The sequence below is a fragment of the Orbicella faveolata genome, unplaced genomic scaffold (assembly GCF_042242905.1).
Source record: "Orbicella faveolata isolate gen_17 unplaced genomic scaffold, um_ofav_v1 contig_14, whole genome shotgun sequence".
Lineage (NCBI taxonomy): Eukaryota > Metazoa > Cnidaria > Anthozoa > Scleractinia > Merulinidae > Orbicella > Orbicella faveolata.
The window spans coordinates 14713874-14737500 of NW_028301541.1; the positions used below are offsets into that span (position 1 = coordinate 14713874).

At 37.6% G+C, this 23627-nt stretch overlaps 3 protein-coding genes and 1 long non-coding RNA gene across 4 annotated transcripts in view; 2 read left to right on the top strand and 2 right to left on the bottom strand.

The window, feature by feature from the left end:
- Positions 1–23627, bottom strand: part of LOC149114133 (uncharacterized) — a 477513-nt gene that overhangs the window by 322846 nt on the left and 131040 nt on the right. The window lies entirely within an intron of this gene.
- LOC110061721 (uncharacterized) lies at positions 1815–2765 on the top strand. The gene is given in 1 exon segment (XM_089287716.1): positions 1815–2765. A coding segment is annotated over 1 exon segment (873 nt). The 5' UTR covers positions 1815–1829; the 3' UTR covers positions 2703–2765.
- On the bottom strand, positions 4014–11874 carry LOC110061716 (transmembrane protein 59-like). Its single transcript, XM_089286737.1, has 6 exons — positions 11679–11874; positions 11365–11473; positions 9874–9971; positions 8850–9108; positions 8326–8507; positions 4014–6534 (listed from the first exon to the last, which is right to left on the bottom strand). The coding sequence occupies exons 1-6, from the start codon at positions 11826–11828 to the stop codon at positions 6400–6402; spliced, it is 933 nt and encodes a 310-aa protein (XP_089142863.1). The 5' UTR covers positions 11829–11874; the 3' UTR covers positions 4014–6399.
- LOC110061718 (nucleotide sugar transporter SLC35D1-like) overlaps positions 11933–23627 on the top strand; it is a 19223-nt gene continuing 7528 nt past the window's right edge. Inside the window, exons 1-10 of the mRNA XM_089286738.1 lie at positions 11933–12172; positions 12282–12315; positions 15360–15446; positions 16340–16407; positions 17270–17341; positions 18831–18899; positions 20338–20408; positions 21768–21799; positions 22726–22818; positions 23574–23627. The exon at positions 23574–23627 is cut by the window's right edge and continues 14 nt beyond it. Of these exons, the coding sequence (XP_089142864.1) occupies positions 12060–12172; positions 12282–12315; positions 15360–15446; positions 16340–16407; positions 17270–17341; positions 18831–18899; positions 20338–20408; positions 21768–21799; positions 22726–22818; positions 23574–23627 (693 nt within the window). The 5' untranslated portion in view covers positions 11933–12059. The remainder of the gene's footprint in view (positions 12173–12281; positions 12316–15359; positions 15447–16339; positions 16408–17269; positions 17342–18830; positions 18900–20337; positions 20409–21767; positions 21800–22725; positions 22819–23573) is intronic.

A 23627-nucleotide genomic window follows, 5' to 3' on the forward strand; every position in this document is an offset into this window, starting at 1 on the left:
AACAGGAACAACATATGGAAGCTTGTATAGAGAACCTCTCGACTTGAGAGAGTAACAGGGAAGTGCACTATTTCTAAACAGTGTTTGGTTTCCTTATAGAACAACGGTGCACATTTTGAAACTGATCAATTTTTGCTCGCGTGATTCAACTCACGATCTAGTGCAGGGAACTTAAGTTAAGTGTTCCACATTTAGATCTATGAATGATGCAAACGCTAATAGACAGTTGTTAACATAATAACAGAGTGTAATTAATGACTTAGTAATTGCTGGCATTTACTTTCCTTTCACGAAAATATTATTTACAAACTGCGTTGCCGCTACATGCTGAGCACGTTTTTATATTTAATTTCCGAACCTCTGTGGTATAATAGTTAAAAGCGTTCAAGCTCTTCAATTCGAATGGCCATGATACTCGTTGTCAAAACCAAAGCTTATAGGAAAGTCTATCTTGTTCATCTTAGGCAAAAGTGCATTGCTGAGTTTTTCAAGTACTCGAGAGTCTTTAACAACACAGGTCGTGGGAAGGTGGAAAGCACGACGCCTACTCGAGTGTCGTCTCAAGTGTTCTTATTAAATTCACAAGAGCTTATACATATCAACAATGCAAGGAACAAGTTATTCATTCCCGTCATATAATGTTCTAGAAATTTTAAAATAACACGCGCAAAAGCATTACGTATGCTGCGTGCGTTATTAACTACATATTAACCGAGAGTGAGGTCTTTTAGGGCAAATCTCCAACCGAGAGCTTTCCGTATTGACCGAGCGATAGCGATGTCAATACGGCGAGGCCGAGGTTTGAGATTTTCCCATGAAGACCGAACGTTGGAGATAAATAAATAGTTTTACGTTTATTTTATATACTAATGGCCAATAAAAATAGAAACAAGTCGTTGATGAATTCAGGGCTAATTCCTTCGTCTTATCCGTCACCAACTCGTCCTTAACTTAACACCGTGAATTCGCTGATCTCCTGAAATTGTACCTCCTCATGTTTTAAATAGAATTTTACTCTTAGAGCGTTCCTCGTCACTCATCGTTTCAGGCTGCTACAATTTTCGGATAAAAGGCAATAGCTTTTTAATTACCCTTTGCTTTGCTTCTAATCGGCCCGCGGGCATTACGAGAGAGCAACGCCCGAGAATTCGCCAATCAGAGGGTGCGTTATATCGGCTACAGCACAAGCCGACGCGTTAAGGACGGTGCCCATTAAATACATAGGCTTTTTTGTTATATTAGGACCATATAAAAAAGTAGATCGTAAAAAGGGCTATTGGAATCCACAAAGAAAACTAGGAGTAGCAACGCATTTTTTCGAGATAATTAACCTTCAATCTCGAACAAAAATGCCGACAGTATTTTTTCTGAAAAAGAAGGAAAATATATTTCTTCACGCTAGATTTCCTTGGAATTCGCCCTACACACAGCAAAGGCAACACATTTATAAATATCTTTAAACTAAATGGTAAAAGGTAACATAAAAACCACTGTCGTTGATTTTCATCACAAAATCGTCGCAACGGCGCTTATAGCGTCACTGACAGCTCTCCTCTGGTTTAGTTTAGTGACCAGTTGTCACCGTGATTTATTTAGCGCGCGCAACGAAACATATTAGGCATGATGGTGAGCGTATTGTATTGAGTTCTTCCCTCTAGCTCAAGGTTTTCTTCGATGTGGGACATGAACACATTAGCTAGTAAGGGACCCACAGGGGATCCCATAGCCATCCGACTGTTCGTACAGGGCTCCAGTGAATTGAAAACCTTGAGCTAGAGGGTAAACTCCCTTCTTTCTATCGAAGATATGTTGACGATACGCTCGCCATCATGTCGAATATAGCAACAACATCTAACTTCCTGGACACGCTTAACAAAGTACATTCCTCTGTAAAATTCATGATGGAAACCGAACGCAATGGAATGCTCCCATTTCTGGGTATCCAGTTATCGAATCGATCGCCTCAAATAGAGACAAAGGTGCACATAAAACCCACTAACTCAGGTCTGCTCTTGCACTGTCAAAGTCATGTTGACAATAGGTGCCAAAATGGCTTGCTGAGAACTATGCTTGATCAAGCAGATCGTTTATCCTCATCTTGTCTTGAAGATTGTATTCTCCCGTTCAGTTTGAAGTACCCGAAACGCCTCGTTAACTCTACCATCAAAAGTTTCGTTGACTCAAAGGTTTGTGACCAGCAACGACTTTTATCACCATCTCAAGAGACAGATGACACGATTCGAGTAACTTTATTACAATTTAAAGACCAAATCTCAGCAGATATTGCGGGGAAACAACTTAAGGATCCGAGCTTAAAAGTACAAATCACCATCCAGCCTATGTTTGTGAGCCGAAAAATTGAACGAGAACTAAATGTGAAAGAAACAAAGCCACCGATTGTGAATCAGCAGTGTGTTGTTTACAGTCTTCAATGTGACCTGTGTGATGCGGGTTATGTAGGTTACACACGCGGACATTTACATAATCGTGTAAAAGGACATAAACAATAATCCTCCGCCATTGCCAAACACTAAAAGAACGTGCATAGGACAATGCCTCAGGATCTGCTAAAGTGTTTCCATGTGCTTAAGAAATGCAGAAACAAATTCGACTGTTTAGTGCAAGAAATGCTTTTTATAAGAGCTTTAAAGCCAAATCTAAACGCGCAATCAGATTCCATTCGTGCGAAAGTATTTTCATAATCTTCGCACCCTTTTATGTTAATTCTTCAGGCCAAAATCGCTTTAAATGCTGTAATTTGCATGATCTAACATATATTTTCCCTTGATAATGGAGCCATGAATACTCCGAAACGTCGGATTTTATCGTTCGTTTTTGCCGTTTTATGTTTTAAGAAATCTCTTTTGATACGAAAAAGAGGACGGAGATTCTTTTGTTTTTACACAATGATAATTTTGACTTGATGGGTACAAAATTTAAATGTGTGGCCAACTGTTCCAGTAGTATGAAGACTTTGATTATTAAAAACAATTATATTTGAAATGTGTAACAATTCCTGTTATAAAAAAAAGGATAACGGATCACAGGATACAAGGTCAGTAGACACGGCTTCTGATTGGCTAAGCCGGCTGACTTGGGTAAAGTAACCCTGAAAACCATTATCGCGGCCATGATTGTCAATGAGGTCTATGAATTTTTCAGATGCCAAGAAGACCTTTCCTTGCTATGAAAAGTCTACCACTTTTTGTTCAAGTCATCGCCTATTTCAAATTATTTTTCGTAACAATTTCCCAGCAGGAAGAAGTGTCAAGCAAACTTCGAAACAAGCCACTTAGAGCAAGGTTATGATCTTACATGTTACTACCTGTTTTCCTCCCCTCCAAGGTGATAGTGAACTAATTCCACAACAGTGCAAGCCTATTACAACGAACACACTCGGTTCTAACAGTTACCTTCTTTAAACACTCGCAAATGTGGAGGCATGGTGGCCTAAGGGTTTGTGTGCAAAACTCTGCACCAAGCTTTCCCATTTCCAGTTCTACGTAATGGGGTCAAATCACCATCTCCGTTTGCAAGGGTAAGTTCTTTCAATGCACACGCACGATTATATCACTGTTTCAGCTAGAAAATAAAGGTCAAGTCAAGCCATCTTTATTTAGGCAGGGTAACCCCATTACCCCATCAGCCATAGGATGGTATCAAAAGAGGCCCTGCGTAAAATGTAGACTACATGATAAAAAATTCAGAATTTAAAAATTACCGCAAAGTTATGTACAAGGAGTTTAAAAACTGAAAATGAAATGACATTTCAATTACAAAGTGCTGATTTATAACAGCTGCCAGGAGTGATGGCGGTTATTTTCGGTCTTTATTTAAAGTCTTAGTGGGTTCTTCTGGAGGAGGTTGTCTAGCTATCCAATCCAACCCCCTTTTTCTGAAGAGGGTAAGCTATCTTAGCAATCCTCCGCTCCCCCCTCCCCCGCTTCCCCCGCCCCAACCCCACTTCCTCCAATGACCCTTGTAGCTCTCTAAATAAAACCAGGATAAACTAATTTCCACGCGAAAAATTTAGGTTTTATTGAACCTTTAATAAATAGAAAACCACTATCTACATACAATCAGTAAAAACAGTGCAGCAAGATTTTAACTTAACCAGTGACCATTGGTGACAGCAGCTTTTTTAATCACCAACAGTAGCAGCAAGAAGTAGCAGCAATCACAAGCGAGGGTCTATGTTCATACAAGACATTTTATTCCAGCTTGACTTTAGATATGATTCAAATCGACTTCACTTTGTATTGAAACGACTGGACACCCTGCTTGAGATAACTGTACAACATTTGGAACCTGACTAGTTTGCACCAAAAATCTTTGATACACAGTGCATCCAAAAAACATGCCATAATGGTAAATATTCAGTCTTTGTATCTTTTCACCTCAATTAACTATTGCTGTAATCCCAATTAAAAATTCAACCAAACACTCATTAGCCAGAGCAATTTTTAATTGAGTGTCGTAAAAAAGACAAAGTAATCCCTCCAGTCAATCACAAAAGCTTCGGACAATCCAGTGAACCAATCAAAACTTGAAAGACATGTAACTGACGCGACGGGCGGGAAAACGCAAGGACGATTCAAAGTTGGATTTGTTTTTACTTCTGATTGGACGAAAAAGTGACAGGAGTTTTTTTGAGCCACTCGTGTAGTGTGGTAATGGAAGAACAAAGCAACTGGGAATTACTTTTGACACTCAAGTGAAAACTGCTCTATCTTCCAGGGCTAGGTCACGGAGTATGTCACACAAGAACTGTCTTTAGTGGTATGAAACCTTTAAATAATGTTTTCAACCCTTTGGAAAACAAATCAAATGCTTCCAAGCCAGGCGAGAAGAGTTCATGCCCAAGATTAAAATGATTTGCATTAAGCTGAACACAAGCAAGAATCAAGCTTACAGTCAGTCTATCAGAAAAACTAGCCTTAATGTAATGAAAACTATCTTTCTTGTCAAATATTTCAAAGGTACAATCATGTAAATGGCAGTTACGTTGAAGCCATATGTACATGTATTGTCAAAAACTGAAGATTGACAAGAAGCACTAAAAATAATGTGGCCTGCAGGTAGCGTGACAGAACTGGCAAAAATAGTATAGCGTGACAGAACTGCCCACCTTGGCGTGACCTATTGTGACAGAAACGCCCAAAAATAACAAGACCTTGTCCTTAAATACATTACCTTTAATTGATTTTTGCTTGCCCAAAATCATATTTTGGAATGAATTCAGTCAAACCCACCACTTCCTTCTCTACTTCCTGCCTGTCGCCCCTTACAGTTAAATCGCATACGGCTTTGAAGAACTTAGTGAGATAAGGGGGCAACACCAAGCCCTGCCCTAACTTTCACTTGCCCAATTTTTTTTTTTTTGTTCAAATATTCAGCCTTTCAAACGCACCCTCCCTTTCCTACACCCTGCCTAAATTAAATGAACTCACTGAATTTAAATAAAGGGAAATAATCATGCCTTTTTTTAAATTTTAGTTTCCCTTCATCTCATTTTCATTTCCCAATTTTCTTTAACAGTGTTTGAAAATTCTAGCATACAAAAACGTATCTCCCTTCCCTAAATCTCCCTCCTAATGAAAGACAAAAGACATTCAAGAACTTGCTGAAGATAAAGAGGAAATATAATCCTAAAGTAAAATTAATTAACAGTATCTCCATGTATTGCCAGTTACAGTAAATTGAGTTACTCCACACAACCCTTCCCCAATTGGTGTTCCCTACATTAAAAATTACTGTTAGCTGCTCTCTGGAGCTGGGAAGACTTTCTCCAAATCTGCAAGTAGCCCTATCATGTACGAAGAAAATAATTAAAAGCTTTATCTAATCTATATGACCTGATCCCTTACTTTTTAAACTAATTTTATATGTAATATGAAGCCTGAAACATAGTCAATCATGCATGCATACGCTAACATTTACAGATGAAGGTTCAGTACTACTCATTACTTTGAACTAGATTCTACAGCATCCTATGCTACTTACAAAAAAAAAAAAAAACTTAATATACTGACACGAAAATTACAAACCAAGAGTGGACTTGTGTAATTTCTCTCTACTTCATAGTGTAAGATAGAATGCATAACTGTTTTCAAGCGAGTGTGTGTGTGTGCCCATGAAGAATACTGAACAGCAGACACTGAAAGATCAGCAGATGAAGATCCCTCTTTTCAAGAGGGATCCACATTACACATTAGAGAGTTGTGTGCCGTTATACACAGATGTCTGTTTCACTTGTAAACAGGTGTCTACAATAAAATAAAAATTGTCTGCCCGAGAGAGGTGTCTGCTACAGAGAGATGTGCGTCAGAAAGGCAAGCATGCAGTCAAATGTCCGTTGGCCAGTCCACATGTAGGTGCAGTCTGCAAAGATTATCTCCATCACAAAGTTGTTGCATCAATGTGGACTTTAACAGGAAGGGGGCCTGCATCGTCTTTTTCGTCCTCTTTAACTAGCGGCATTTTCTCCAGTAAGCTGTCATCATCCAAGAACAAGAGTTCTCCAACAACAGCAGCCTTAGTCAAAAAAAGACAGGTTAAGGTTGAAGAAAATTTACTTCAGAAGATCTAGAGTATTACAACTACTGTCCCTATGTCCACATTTCCCCTCTGTTACATACACAACTTCCCAGAGAGTCAAGACTATTTCTGGTCCATATTTTTGGGCAGTCGTTACTTTTAGGATGTTACGATGCAGTGTTTCAGCCAGAAAATTTTACTTGAGGGCCAAAGTGGCCCATGAAGACCTTTTTTAGGAGCCGATTTTTTAGGAAAGGGGACAATAATAACAACTGATAAAAATAGCCAAATTTATGCAAATTTTTGGTTGCCAGATGATCCGTGCATTACAAGAGAACAATCCATAGGCATACATGACGTAGTCAATGATCAAGGGTTTGCAATGCATTATAGGGCAATTCAAACACGGTCAGCCATTTGGAAGTTTTCCAATGGATTGACTTCTTTTCTTATGTTGAATGTTTTAGAAGCAAAGATCTTTCAATAGGGTTTTCTAGAAGGACATAACGCGTGAGAACATAACCCTTATTGATTGTCAGCACAGAGAAATGTTGTTGCCATTAAAGCAACTACAGTGCAGCTCAGATATATCCCAACCAAAATAATTTTATATGCGTAATTCGTGTCAGCCCAATATGCGTATATACATGTGCATACACGCACATACCCGTATACAGTACATGTATATCCACGTATGCCTGATTAGTATATATGAGCTAACCTATTGCTTTTTGTCTTTTCTTAACAGGTCACTGTTGTTTTCAATGGCTTGACAGCTTGCCACAGAGCGAGAAAGAGTTTTCTTTATTTTGAATACGCGTATACAGTATACGCGCATATGCCTTCAGACTAGACTTCTTAGCAAAATGTTAGCTGAAACTAACATTTTGCCATTGGGCACTTGACTGAAAATTAACTGACTGAATATTAATTAAAAGAGAGAGTATTTACTGTTTTTTTTTTTGTTTTTGTTTTTTTTTTTTTGTCAAATAGAACCAGGGATACACGCTTCAACAATCCCATCTTCATGGAGCAAACATCACAACCGAAAGATAACATTTTCTCGACACAAAGTAAACACAGTCCAAGCAAGCGACTTGGAAAAGTGTGCCGAAACACACAACTTTTCCTCGAAGAAAATTAAAAATAACAAAATGTGAGCGGCGCACCATAGAAACTTCGATAAACAATTCTTTCGTCAGGGAAAGAGTATTTTACTATTTGAATGAATGGTTTGTGTCAGATATGGGAGATATCATTTTCTCGACAACGCTTCAAACAATAAACCTCCCACAAGTGACTTGCCGATACATGCCAAGGATGAAATGTTAGTTGCATTGGCCGCAATTTCGAGCCATGGGATGGCTTTTAAAATACTATGCCTGTGTTAAGCCTGCAGCCTTATAAAAGAAAAGGGCTAAATTGGCCCTTTTATGTTTTTTTTTTTTTCTGGGGGCCCATCTCTGATTGCAATGCGGGATTCGCACAATGGTGTTGTCTGGCGGAAACACTGCGATGTATTATTTTATTTGACAATTTTTTGGGTCAACACTTTAAATGAAAATTTACAGGCATACATGATTGTGTTGTTCTAGAAAATACCTCCCAATCCCCCAGGAAATTTCAGTGTTGGTTCATACTTTCCTAAAAAAATTTCGCCTTTGAGACCCTCACCCCCTCCCCCCCCCCCCCCCCCTGGAATCTTCTGTAACCCTTGGTAGGGTTGATATGCATATTTCTGGGAATCACATATTGTAAAAAGAAAAATCAGATGAATATTACACATACCTTGCTCTTTTGCTTTGTTGCAGTGGTGGCTGTAGCACAACAGAGCCACATCAGGAAGAAAATGGACAAGAAGAGAGTGGATGTCAAAAACCAGAAAGGAAGCCCAGACCGCTGTGAAACACACTGCAACCACTGGCGGCCTTTTTGAACTACGGCTCCAGAGTAGGAATCATCACTATCATCTGCACACACACAAAACAAAAAATAACAAAAAGAAATTAAAAAAAACAACAACAACAACAACAAAAAAGTATCAACACCCACATTCCGTAAACATATGCTGACAAGTTACTCTACTGCTAATGATTCTTTTGTTGGTGGACTGGACCGGGGACATTGTGTTGCATTCTTGAGAGAGACATTCTATTTTCACAGTGTCTCTCTCTGTCCTGATGTATAATTGAGTACCGACAAATTTAAGGCTGGGGGTAACCCTGCAATGGACTAGCATCCCATCCAGGGGGAAATAGAAGTATTCCTAGTTGCTTCATACTACAGAAAAGGTTTATACAGGTTTATCTCACCACTGTAACTGCTATCTGCTTCATCATTCTCCACAAAATCCACCTCATCAAATTTTGGAACGCTGATAAACTCTTGCGGCTGCTCTTGAACCTCAACTATGATACTATCACCATCCCCATAGGTGTAATAATAAGACGTTGACATCCTGTAGTAATAACCAACTCTGTTCAGGAAGCCATGGCAGTACTTGCTAACATCAAGCACTGGGTATACATACACCATGTACGTTCTGAAACTCCACTGATCAGGCATACTTTCCTGAAATACGTGTATTCAATATCATTAAAAACTAGATCATTCGATAATGCAATTCAAGAGTTTTCATTGACTTACTCTGAGATATGACATCAAAACAACTTACAGTACCAATTTAAAGTGTTCTGCTGGAAAATACCAAGAGTGTTTGTTTGAAAAGTTCGTGAAATACAGTGTATGTTTAACAATACTCTTCTTGTCACCGGCCACTGCATCTTGTTGGTCATATTCATGCAAGACTAGGTCGAGGAATTTGTCCCACCTCAGTAGATTTATAGCATAACAGTTCGGCAAAGATGAGGTTTGCCATGTCCCAATGGGTAAATACTTTAAGTTTGTACTGTACATGAAGTGTAGTGTCTGTTGATAAAATATCCATTGATGATCTGGTTAGATTCTCCACAAATGGTTGATGCTCTGTTTAACTCATTTTACAGAGTTGCATGTCTTAAGTTAGCTGAAGACCAGCCAGTCATATCAAAATAATTTCCATTTCTACATGAAATTTCACAAATTTTGGGTTATGATTTTTTGTACTAATTTTAGTGTTAATTCAGTGGCTTTTCCACTAACGGTATCAGACCAGTGCTCCCATAAGATTTTCCAATGAAAGGGTCCTGGGCCCCTCAGCTTCAAAATTTTCGGTGTCACGGCCTGCACAATTTTTAAGTGTCCTGGCTTATATATTGACTAACATGTACATGTACACATGTAGGTTGTATAGTGGATAATTTAAATAATAAAGTAATAAAGATGATTGATACTCACTTCTACATATGATTCTGGTGATGGGATTTGATCTTGCAACTTACATCCAGCAACACAAGCATAACGGTTTTCTTCAACTTCATAGCTTTCCTGACAACCTGAAAATGAAATACAACAAACATGTACCGCTTCACTACATGGAGGAAATTTTCTATGGGCTACATCAGCCTTTGAAGGGGAGAGAGAGAGAGGTGGGGAGGTGGGGGGAGGGTCTGTAAGACCAAAAAATTTTAAAAAAATGTATGGAGCTTAATTGAAGTTTTCAGAGGGGTGGGAAGGAGGGGTCCTTCCATCAAGAAGGTATGGATATTTTCTGGATCTGCACATTCAGTAAGAGATGTTAGAGAAATTGAAAATATACCTGTCAGTAAGTTTAATCTTCCCAACCAACATGGCAGCAAAAATGAGCCAGCTACATTAAAAAACTTCCAGTGAATTATGGTAAAGTAGCAAAATAAGAAAGTGTTATACACTGTATGCCACGACTTCGATATATTTTTTTACAATAGTTGCGGAAATTCTCGCGAGCGCATTGGCTTATTTTCATTGTCAATAAGTGGACAGACACATAAATTTATAATTAATTTTATGTGATGTTGACGCGGCGAGCGAGAGCGCACAATTTGACAATTTCTTATTGTAAAAACAAATTGAAGTCAGTTTTTCATATGTCTGTCCTGTTACTGACAATGAATTTCATCATGACAGTGTCAAAGTAGTCTGCAGATCCACTCAGCGATCCACAGCTACTTTGAAAATGTTATGACAAAATTCATGATCAATAACAAGGAAGATGCACGAAAAAAGTGATGTCAATTTGCTAAGTTGATAACTATAAGCTTAATTAATAAAGAAAACAAGGACCAAGGAATATTTCATGATTATTCTTGTGATAGAACAATTACTTCGTTCGAAAAAAAAGTGTTATAAAAACAACTCCAAAGTCATCACTGTAACCAATATATCACAAAGGACCCAGAAATTCAGATGAACAGTTTTCCAGTGAACTCAAAGTAAACACATGCACCTGACCCGAAGTGCAGGGAATCCCGAGTCACTGTCAGTTTTGGTATTACTTCTGATTGGATGAAAAAGTGGTGCAAGATTTTAAGCCAATCGTATATGAGGTCATGTGAAAGCCGGCTACTTCCGACATGATAACGACACTCAGTGAAAACCGCACTAAATAAATCGATCATAGTTTAAAAATTTACAAAGGAAACGTACACATAAATTAAACCCAAGGTACAAAACTTCTTTTGATTGTATTTTAATCGCAAAAAATATCCAAGCAACGAACATTAATGTAAGATGCAGAATTCTTTCTTGTCACAGGAGGTTGCTGTGACACTAACAATATTTTAATTTCTTATATAAATTTTAGGCGCAATTCGCTCTAAATAAATGATCGCAGTAAGACATAAATAAGACTAAACATGGACAAACAGAAAGCAAAACAATTAAAATTGCCGAAAACAAACGGAGGCTTACCTGCTATACACGCCAACGTAAAATTCTCGCCTACATCAGACACCCTCGCTTTCAACTGGGAGATAGCGGAAAACCGACACCCTTGTTTACAAGCAAGCAGAGGCTCCTCCTAAGAATAGAGAAGAGAAACGAAGTAATTACTAGCGTTTTAGTAAAACAGATGACAGTAAAAAACAGAATCTCGAGTTGTAACTCTTTCTTTTCGGGTAAATTACCGCATGGCTGGCTACAACAAAGAGTTCTAAGCAATCTATCAGTACACAAGTACAATGCCACATGAAACGTCTTCATAATTCATAAGCTCAGAATATCACCTTTGGGTAGGTATGTAACGGGTAGCTTCGCTCACAGCTCTCCTTGCACTGATCTAAGATGCCTGCCGGTTCATCTGCAAAGCTATACTGCAAGATCAAGAGAGAAATTACGACAGACAAAAGGCTTAAACCTTGTGGTCTTTCAGCCATTTTTTGTTTTGTTTCCTCTCGCGACAGGCACAAGCTTTTATAGCCGTCACGTGATTTGAGCATGAAAAACAGGTTTTTGGACAGCGGTTTCATTGTTTATATGGCGGCCGGGAGTCTTTTGTGATTTAAATATGTTTATTCAACACTAAGTCCCGTCGAAGTATACCTTTTATATTTGTACTTCAGTCCATTATGTAAGGATATTGTCGAGTTGCTACTCTAAAAAGCGTCATGGTAGAAGGGAAACGAGCTTCGATCCTATTTCGGATAACCACTGCTTTGTTCTACGCCGCTTGTTCATTTGTGATCGTCGTTATCAACAAGACTGTGCTTACAACTTTCAAGTAGGGTTTATTTGATAATGATCATTGCCTTTATTATGAATGAAGCTGCAGCTGTGATTTGTAATTGAAGGACTGATAGGTAACTGGTTATTGTCTCAATATTTCGTAGGTTTCCATCGTTCCAGTTTCTTGGAATAGGTCAGGTAGGCCGGTTGAAATACCGTACACGTGGCTTGTGTCCTGCAAGCAATGCCATTCAAGCAGCTTGAATCGAAAAGCAATTTCAAACGTTCTTTATAATATTGGACTGTTCTTAAATTTGTTTCTATTATTTTATAGATTCATAGAATAACGTGGTTACTTTTTAACACGTTTACAACTATATTTTATTAGATCTATATCGTCGTATTTTAATTAAGTTTACTTTTTCAAATTTTCAGAACCTTGATAAAATATTGGCTGCATTTGATCAAATTATTATGAGCCAAACCCGCATGCATGTATTAGGCCATTGCCTGTTGAAATGCTACACAAAAATGAAATGTGATTCTTATTTTAATACAATTCTGTCCAGAGACAAAACTCTGTCCAAAGCCTTAGAAAATGCCAGTTGTGTCAGGGCCATTCCATTTTATATCCACCTCCCCCCCCCCCCCCTTTCTCCCTATAGATGACATTTTCTGAGGGAGGCACCCATAGACAAGATTTTTCTGAGGGGTTATTATTCAAAATGTTTATGCATCAGTCAATTCCAGCAATGCCCAACCCCCCCCCCCCCCCCCTTGGGCAACCGTGGGGTATTTGCTCACGTTGTCAGTCCTGGGGGTGGGGCATTCGCTATTTTAACACGGCCTGGGGGCTGGGCATTTGCGTACCCCAGGGCAACCCTCGGGCATTTGACACACGTGTTTTCGAAAGTGCCATGGATGAGTTCATCGGGAAAGACAAGGCGTTTGTCAAACAGTGGCTTGTCCGTCAGGGACTAGAGAAACTTGTAGGTGTTTTTGAAGGTATGTTTTCTCAATAATTATTTTAGATATTTCTTAATTACTTGTAAGCATATAAATATAAGCGACAAGGTGAACTATATTTTGTTTATCACAAAACAATCACTGACCGGAACACGACTATTTCGTATTTCGCATTCAAAACTAGTCTAGCATATTTTAAATTCATGAAAGTGGTTTGCGAATTCAAATGATGCGATCTTCAAGACAGATCTTGAAAACTGTTAAAAACAAAATATAAAGAAATAAATATAATCAAAATCAACTAACACCTACTGTTGTCCTTGAAGTCTTACTGGTGCATTAAAAGACTGAACAGTTGAACGTTGTATTCACTGATTAATAAAAAAACTGCAGAGGTGTTGGAAGGCGATGATCCTGGGGGCTGGGCATTTGCGCTTTTTTTTCGTCTCCATCCCGGGGCATTTAGACAGTTTATGTGTCCCCACCCTGGGGAATTTGCCCATTTTTTCAAAAAAATGCTAATGCCCGGGGGGTTAGCCCGGGGGGGGGGGGGGATGGGCACTGCTGGAATTGACTGACGCATTATTTCTGAAGGGGCACAATACCAAGAACAAATTTCTGAGTGGGATTGGAGAAAGTTACATCATCAATAGGGATAGTGGGATACATTTATATATACTTTTTCTGATAAGGGTACTGCAAAATGCTAAATTTCTGAAACTTTTCAATACGATGTAAACTTTATTGACACTCCCTAAAGTGGGCTTTTCAGTTTTTCAGCCCTACTGTTAAAGTGGTACTATGACGAAAATCCCATCTTTCCTATCTAAGCCATTTTAAAACATAAACAAGTAGTCTGTATGAGAAGAAAATGCTGTTTACTATTTCCAAATATCTCTTTTTGTTCCAGAGATATTCAAGTTTGTAAAATATGCAAATTAGCCAAGTGATGACATCATACACTCAACCAAATTTTGATCAAATATAATGAAGAAAGATATCTCAGCCAATTTGTATCAGAAATGTTTGATTCTTTGCAGTAACATTCTACTAAATGTGCTCCACAATATGAGCTTGACAGATTTGTTACCATTGTAACATACTGGGTTCCAGACCTCCCCAATATCAATGGCTTTTCTGGCCACCTTTGGCATTCCATTTTGATATTTGCTAATGGTGCCTCATATGCATGATCCAGCAAGCATATGAATATGTTGGGTCGAGTTCATGGCCTTTTTAAATATTTCTTGAGCTTAAAATCACTAAAATATTGAAATCAAGTGGGTGGAGACTGGAAAAGCACACCTGTTAACTACTGCCGTAGGTGTGCTATTTGTAGAACTATTAGCCTACCAAGTTTCAGTGGTCTGTGCTGGAAATTGACCAAGATAACTCTATTTATATACTTGATATAATATTGGGTTGAGTATATGATGTCATCAGTTATCTCATTCGCATATTTTACACACTTTTCAAACTTAAATATCTCTGGAACAAATGCAGACATTTGCAAACGGTAAACGCCGATTTTATTCTTTCATGCCATTTCATGCGATACACCAAAAAAATGAAGGGGTAAAAATTTGATCATAGTACCACTTTAAATAGGCTCTTTTCTGAGGCAGGAAAAGGGTAACTCCAGGAAGAAATTCCTGAAGGGCTTGGGGGGTCAGGAAAAAATAAAACCCCCCGTCAATAGGGGGTGTGTGGATTTTAACTGGAGTGGTTCTGAGTCAAATATATATGTTATATACATGTATTGTGTCTATGTGTTTGACCAGACATTTTGCATTTCCTTGTCGCTACTGCTTCTTAGAATTCCCGGTTCCCATTGCATCCTAATTCCTCCTCTGGCTCACAGTTCTATCTGCCGTAATGTAGACTATTCATGAACAATCTGAATACCTACATGTACCTACTGTACCTAGCTACCAACCTACAGATACCTACCTAAACCCACCTAGATACAACCTTGATGTGCAAGTATAGATAGTATATAATTATCAAAGCTTTCAGATTGTAGGGTAATATGCAAACTAAATAAAACAAAATGTTAGTTAACATGTAACAGAGAAACACTGGTGATGTGTTGCTCAACCATTGGTGAAACCCAGGCCAACAAACAATGTTATTTATCCTGACCCTTAGCTTGATAGACTATTGGTTGACTATCAACTATAATGATGGTCAACCATTGACTAATTATATACATATATATTTATCTCTGCATGGAGGAGATGTTGTGTAACATGTGCCTTACATTTTATCCATTCCAGATGCTGGCCACAGTGGTTGTTCTTTATTTGCTGAAGCTAGCTGGTTTTGTCAAATTTCCGGATTATTCCCTGTCAACTTTTCACAAAGTAAGTTGGCTCATGAACAAGAAGAAGTAATTATGCAAATGTTTTTTTTTTTTTTAACAATGAGTGAAAGAATTCTGAGAAGATGCTGTATGTGTATCTACATTTATGTAGAGGGCTGAGTTTCAAATGAAGTGGCTTGTGAACCTCATTCAGTGACACCACAGCTGATGTGACACATGTAGACAACAAAAGAATGTGCTCCTGGCAAGCGATCTTTGCGATGGCAGCTGATGACCTGTGAAAGTTTGAAACAGGCCACTCATGGAATGATTTTGCCTCCATAAAATGCTGATTACATATACATGTATCTCCATGTATCTGGCTTTGAACAGTGCTAAATCTAAATGTCACTTATGAAATGTAGCAAATTTCCACAGGTGGTCTCTACAGCCAACTCTTGTAATATTTGTCAGTGCAACTGATAAAATGCCATTGAAACACTAAGTTCAACAATTTATGTACTAATGTTGCACTTCAATTTATTAAACCATGATTGACAAACCAATCAGGGATTTTACCCACATTACAATTATTACATTACACAATTATTAACGACACAATTATTAATGATAACACAGAGAAACTCTCTCTGACTTTTTCTGTTTGGGAGTGCTGCTGTAACAAACACTAGCTCTTTAAATGTTTGGATTCAATTTGTATCTAGCAATTGCCTTCTCAACTGAAAGTGCTAAAATACATGTAGTAAAATGTAAACAGTGATAGCAAAGATTCCCCTTTAGATAAAGTCAGGTACATGCACATGTAGTACAGCAGTGGTGCCTCACAAGAAGATGGATGATTTGGTCTTCCTGTTATCATTAAGATATTGTACCGGTAATTATTTTTAATTAGTAATACACAATCCCAAATTATTCAATATTGTACATTTCTAGGTTTGGCCGCTTCCACTATTGTACGTTGGTAATCTTGTTTTTGGATTAGGAAGTACCAAGAGACTAAAGTAAGCACTGTTTTGCATTGGCTGTTAGTAATAAATCTGAGTTCCAGGACTTATTGTTTAAACAGTCATTATACTTTATATGTATTTCAATTTCTGTTTCAATTTTGCTTAGGTTTGACTCTCATTTAACCCATTGACACCTGGAGCTTTTTGTGAAAAATGCAAATGTTTAGACATTTTTGACATTTCTTGCATGGATATGAGCTAAATTAGCTCCAATCTACTCCAAAAGGCATTTGCAACATAAAAACCTGACTTTCTTTCCACGATAAGTATTGTGTTTTATGACATTTTTGCTTGGGCATACACGCAAATCAAAAGTTTTTGGAGGAGAAAGTGGCCTACATTGGGTAATGATTTTGCAGATTCAGTTTAGGACCCTCCTTCAAGTTACACCCCCAAGCTATCTTATGTGCTCCCCTTTAAGTGCCTTTTTAATGAGAACCGTACCCCTATTTCAAGCAGCGCCCCTTCCAATACATGTAAGTGCCCCCATATCAAAATTGTCATTCAAGACACTTTTGATATAGGGGCACATGGAACAGATTTATTAGAAGAGTGAATTATGAAGTCCACTTTCTCATCTGAACATAATGTTGAACATACAATGTAGGACCATCAGTCAGTCAGTAAAAGTTCTTATACAGCTGTATCAAAGCATCTCTTGTTTTTCATTAAAGAATTGTACATGTACCACATTCAGATGTATATCAAAACTAAGGACAAAATTTGCGCTTCCTTGATTACGGTAAAAAAAAAATGCAAAAAAATTAGCACCTTGTGTACTCAATTTTTCTCTTCTGTAAAATTGGGTTTCATTGATTTTACAGTAAGCTGACGTTCATATGCCATTCAATTTCAGTCTTCCAATGTTCACTGTTCTGCGGAGATTTTCAATTCTGTTTACCATGCTTGGAGAGGCATGGCTGTTAGGGTGAGTGGACATGTAAAACAAATGATTGAAAATAATAAAAATGTAATTTTGTCAAACCCGCAGGTCATGCAAACTCAGACCATGTGAGTCGATTAGAGGAGCTGTACACATACACACTGTACAGCTGTAAATCAAAACTATAACAAAATTCTCGAACGTGATTGGCTATCAGCAGCCCGATTTGAGCATTAATTGGACAGTGTACGCATCATGCTTGTAATTGGACAGTACGCATCATTTTGCGCGCGCTGTTGCAGTGCACTTTGTTGAGTAAACTGCTGTGTTTTTCAGTATTCATAACGACGTTTAATCGTTCTGCGCTCAGTCAATGGTTTGTTTGTTTCTCGAATTTTGTCATAGTTTTGATTAATTGGTAACAGGACATCGCGTCGGCCAATTCAGTCTGTAATCATACTCGTGATTAACAAATAGGACTCCCGCTTCGCGGTCATCCGATTTTGTTAATCACTCGTATGATTACAGACCGAATTGGACTCCACTCAGTCCTATTACCATTATAAATCAAAAGCAGAATATTCCACTAGAATATTAAAACTTAATTTTTTTAAAAGGAAACAACAGTTTTCAATGTACAAAACATGTTTTGACATTCCTATGTCATCCTCAGTTGCAAATGTTCGAGGGTACATTTGAATTTTTACTGTATACATGATTACGTTATAGAATTACATCATAAAATTTACGTTTTAAACAATTTGAATATTGGAGTACACTGGGAATAAAGGCTGCACACTCCAATGCCAACGGTAGTTGAAACAGAATCCAAACACTAAATAAAAAGCAAACCATGAAAAAGAATTAAAAAGAAAGAGACAAATGTAAGTGCCTAGCTGTTGGTTTAGAGTTGGAATTTCCCACTTAATATACAGCACCTCTTTTATCTTAACTTGAAAACTTGGTGGCAGAATCTAGAATCGGGAAAGATTCTGCAGAGCATGAGTCACAACAAGTCCCTGATGACTGCAAATGCTCGTAAACATTTATTTATAATTATTTTGTCAAACATTTACTGTCGTCAACCAATGAAGAATGCATATTTGAATAATTACTGTACACTGTACATTATTCTATGTTGTATACCTACAGGTATTCTGACAAAATTAATTTAACAGGCAAGCTCAACATTATTTTAATTAGTATGCATTTGTCAAAAGTGAATACACTGTACATTCAGACATTATTATTTTTTATTAACTTTTATCTGTAGATCATCAGTGACAGTATTTTAAAATTTACTACTTTCATTGTTACGTGATATTGAATACATATATCCTCACCAGCTCCCAAAGACATACATTTTTTTTTTTAATCAATTTTGCTGAAGCAAAAATGCCACCATGGCAAGTCTGGTGAAAGAGAAGATTGTTCTCCTATAGGTAGTTTTCCTTGTTCATTTTTGGATTCCTTGCTTCATGGTTCAAAATGTTGTTGTCAGTGACAGTTCATGTACTTGTACGTTTTTTCCTAGATCAAAAGCTAAACCAATGGTTCAAGCTACGGTGTTTCTTATGATCTTTGGAGCTCTTGTGGCAGCAAGGTAATCGACAAAGTGCTGCTAAGATTCTTTTTAGAACTTAATGTACATGCTGTCCATTAATGTTCACAGAATTGTCAACAGTAGCCAGCTACATGTACTGGCAAAATCACTGTCTATTTGTAATGACAAACGTCGACTGTCTCCTCTGCTAGGCTTTTCTTGTGATTCTTTATTTAGAAAAGATGACAAATATCATCCTTCCACTCCAACAAATAAAGCCACTTACTTCTGAATCAGAACTTTGTGACAACCCTGCTGTATAATATTATGAAAAATGATCTTGTAAAATAGCGTGGCTTAAATTTATTTTCTATGGTACACAAATTGCACAATACATTTTGGTCAGTTAAATTGCAATTTGATTTAAATTTGTTCTTGGTTTAAAAAAAAATGTTGATTTAAAATTTGTTCTTGGTTTAAAAAAAATGGTAAAGTTTGTGTCGTAAGGCCAGTGGTCTACTAAATACAGGTGGAGCTTATCCCTGTTTTTGTAGCATGAAGTAACGATGAGTATTTCTATTTCCCCTATCCCCCGATTTTTTCAGCAAGTACAGTACGCCTAAAATTTATTGTCAGCTTCATGTGCACTGTAGCTCCATGGAGGTCGAAATTGAAAACTTTTTACTGGTAGTTTATTTTACCATGTCAATTAAAAACCAATTACTGCAAAGCTTTTGTGTTTGTTTTCCTTTTATCTTATGCTAATGAGATGCGATGCGATCCGCGTATAATACGCACTGGAAATTTAAAGGTTAATTTCACGGGAAGAAAAAACTGCACATTATACACGGGTAAACGGTGTATCGGTGTATACCAATATTCAATAGGCTGTCGATTTCAAACAACTTTATTCCATTTGGTAGCAGAAGCGTAGCGTATAATTGAAACAATGATCAGTCAATATAATATGTAGTATGTAGTTCGAAATCTGCAAAGTAATACAAAATTGTCTATTTATGATCTTCAGATAACAGAAAGAAATACGAAAGAATATTTACCCGATGGCCTTCAGATAATGTCTTATCGCAGTTGTTTCTGTGTCAATTAGTCAGTGATACAGTAATTAGGCAATTATCGTTTGTCACGTTATGCGCGCGAATTATGTGAAATTATAATCAATGACGATACAAACGGTAATACTTTGAATTAAGATTGGCTTCTTTCTTTTTGTAGAGGAATAAAATGCAAAGTTGCTTAACTGTAACTTTGCATTATTGCCTGACTGCAATAGTCACCTTGTTGAGGAGACTGTACATTTTACCTCCCCCATGGGCCATTTGAGCACCGTGTCTTGAGCATTGTCGTGAATTTGCCCATTTTGTTCACAACACGTTTACAAGTGCCTGGGGGAAAGAGAGTTGTGGCTTTTTTAAAATCGGTCATTTAAAACCTAGAGATAAATGTTTGTTTGTTTGTTTGTTTTTTGTTATGTTGGCAGTGACGATCTTGCATTTGATGGCCTTGGTTATTTCTATATCCTTCTAAATGATGTTCTTACAGCAGCAAATGGTCAGTGTATGACAATTCTGCCAATTCTGATCTGCCAGTGAGATTAATAACACCTTTTAATATTGTTATGTTTCAAAGCGTAATGGCTTTGAAGGTTTTGATCTAACTTGATCATTTAAAACACTATTTTGCTGTGAGCTCAGAATCGTCTTTGTCTGTTTAAGGTGGCTCAAAAAAGTTTCCAGGCTCTGGCTCTGAACCCTACATGTATGTACATAATTTTTTTATACTTCAAATGCCAAAAGTTGTGTCTTTTCATGCTTATAGTAACATTTGATAATGTAGAAAAAATTTCACCGTGCCGTTTTTGAATTATAAACCCCTAAAGCTGTAATTAAGGGTGTTTTTAGCAGGTCATACTGTTGTTACGGTAACCTATATTGTCACGAAAATGATAACAGCTTGTTCACCAATGATTGGGCAAATTATTTGATGCCATGATTGTAGCATCAAATGATAAAGAGTGGTTATAATGACCCACCAAAATCTAACTGTTGGGAACTGTTTTGAGCCACCTTAAAGGTTACTTTTGAGCTGTCCGTTCGAAAACCTTGCTTAGACGTTTTAAACGTTTTGATCTGTCCATTCGAAAGTGTTGCTTTACCGTTAAACGTTTTGAGATGTCTGTTCGAAAAATTCACCTAACCATTAAACGTTGTTAGCCATCTGCTTAGAACATTTCCCAGACCGTTTGAACACTCTATGTAGCCATTGAAATGCTCAAAGAAGTCCTTTTGGCCCTTGATGTAGCCCTCCAACTCATTCAATTAAGTCATAATCATTATCCAACTCTACTCAAAACGACAAATGGGTGTTTATACATATGGTCCTTATAATCCTTCTGAAAGCATCCAACACAGTATATTCACTCAGACAAATGTTTGGTTTTAATTTGTTCTTGGGTTAAAGATGTTCAAAGCAGTTTTAAATTTTTATCTTCCGCCTCATATATATGAGATATCATAACCTAAAACACAGCAATGAAACATCAAACCACTTTAAAAAGTTTCGAAACCCAAAATAAATTTAAACCAGAGCACACAGTACAATAATAAATTATGAAATAACTTAAGGAACATATAGTAAGATCCACAATGTATTGTTAGTAAACACTCCAAATGTGCAAAAATTGTATTTTGGGTTACACGTAAGTGTTTTTAGGTGAGTGCCAAGTTATTGTAAATACATTTCAACTTCATTCTGTTCGTAGACTTAATGGTATCAGGGATATATTTTACATTGCATAATGTAGTTCTGTTTTTGATGTACTGTAAGTAGTACCGAAGTTCTAGGAAATGTTACAATATACATGTAAAGCAGCTGTTACATGTCAATCCCCTTTCTGTTTCCATGTACTAGGTGTTTATGTAAAGAAGAAGTTAGAATCAAAGGTAAGTTGTAGAACGTGATGATAAATATTTATTTAAAATAATCCCCAATCAATTCAGTGGAAATTGTATGAAGACGATAAACAACACATCAAGTGTTTTCCTCTTCACTACTCCGGAGGAATTTGAAAACGCAGGTTTCACTCTGAAAATGCGTGAAACGTTTTCCGTCCACACTGCGCCGGAGGAATTTAAAAACGCGACAATCACCGGTCATTTTGGATTTGTGTTTGTGGAAAACTCGCTCAGGGAAATCACATGATTATCGTGACGCCATCGTTTTCGAAAAATTCCGTTTTCAAAATGGCTTCCGTCCACACGAAAACGCAAAACTGGCCTTTTCAGATTTCACCAGTTCGAAGAGCGTTTTTGAAAAGCTCCGTTTTCGTGGCGGATTAGTGTGGACGGTCGGCCTAACCGTAGAGATTCAAATTTCTCCGGCGTAGTGAGGATGCTGTCATGGTCGGGTGAAAGAAAGCAAAAAGAAAACAGAAAGCAAATAATCATTTACGTATTAATGGGAATACATCACATGTAATCTATTTAGCATGCTTTAATAGCTTGACTAACCAGGAAAAACTATTGAGCACTTTGATTTTGACTGCGGCCAGTGTGTAGTCTACTGCACAAAAAATGACAGTCACCTCCTCCCTTGAAGACACTTTCAGTTAGTAAATATTTATGAACACCTCACCACATGTCTTTCTAACACAGTATATAGTCGGGTATTGATCTAAGTACTTTACAAGAATTAAATAAAAAAGGCATGGCCCTATTCTAATGTGGACAGAGTTCCCTGATTTTCAAACAAAGTTGCATCGTAGGATCAAGATGTTGTGCACAGCACAATGTTTTGCAACATGTACATGTACATGGTATAATTATATAAAGTGCTTTATGTGATTTGCCGTTTTGTGCATTTATTTCAGGAACTAGGAAAATATGGTTTATTATTTTACAATGCCATGTTTATGTTGTTGCCAGCTATTTTCATTGCGGACTTTACTGGTGAACTAGATGAGGTGAGAGATGCATGCATTCAAGAGTTTTATTTTCCAAACTACAAATTACAACAAGGTCTGTTCGTAGACTTGCTACAAGTCAAGCTGCGAAAACCGAACTCGGTGAAAAATTACTGCGACGCTCAAAACTTGAGAACGAAGAGTAACAAGCGAATTTCGACGAAATTCGTGGCTTTTTGGGGTTCTTCGAGGAAATTTCACTTGAAACGATATTTGGATGATACTCCTCGCATGTTTCGGTCCGCGCGAATTTTCGAGCGATAATCAAGTGCACTTCCGTTCGTCAATAGGCGAAATGGCGTTTTCGAAACACAGTTCGCTTTGAGTGAAATACATAATGTAGTGGGTATTCGTACGGCATTTGTTCTTCGTACGGGAGTCAGAGCATTTCATTGAATTTCTATGTAATTGCCGATTCGTGCCAATCCAAAAGATTATGTTTACTTTAGGAAGAATCAAGCAACCGCGAGGGACTATTAGAAAGTCTAGGGCGGTTCTCGCTCTCTACTCTCATCACTTGCGTGCCTTGTTGACAATTTGGGAATAATTTATTTGAGCTTGCTACATGTAGCTAGCACTGTCAAAACTGGCTTTTACAGTACATGGAACATGAAATTCGAATTCTAGGGAGCCAAGGTTCCTCAGGAAGCCATACAGTGTATACACCCATGGCTTGACTAACTGCATGGGTTTCTGTTGAGGTCTAAGTTTTTGTTGTATTTGACTTTGCCTGACTGAGTAAATTTTTATCCTAGGTTGTGCTTTATGACCGATGGAAAGAACCACTTCTTCTGTTATACTTTTCACTG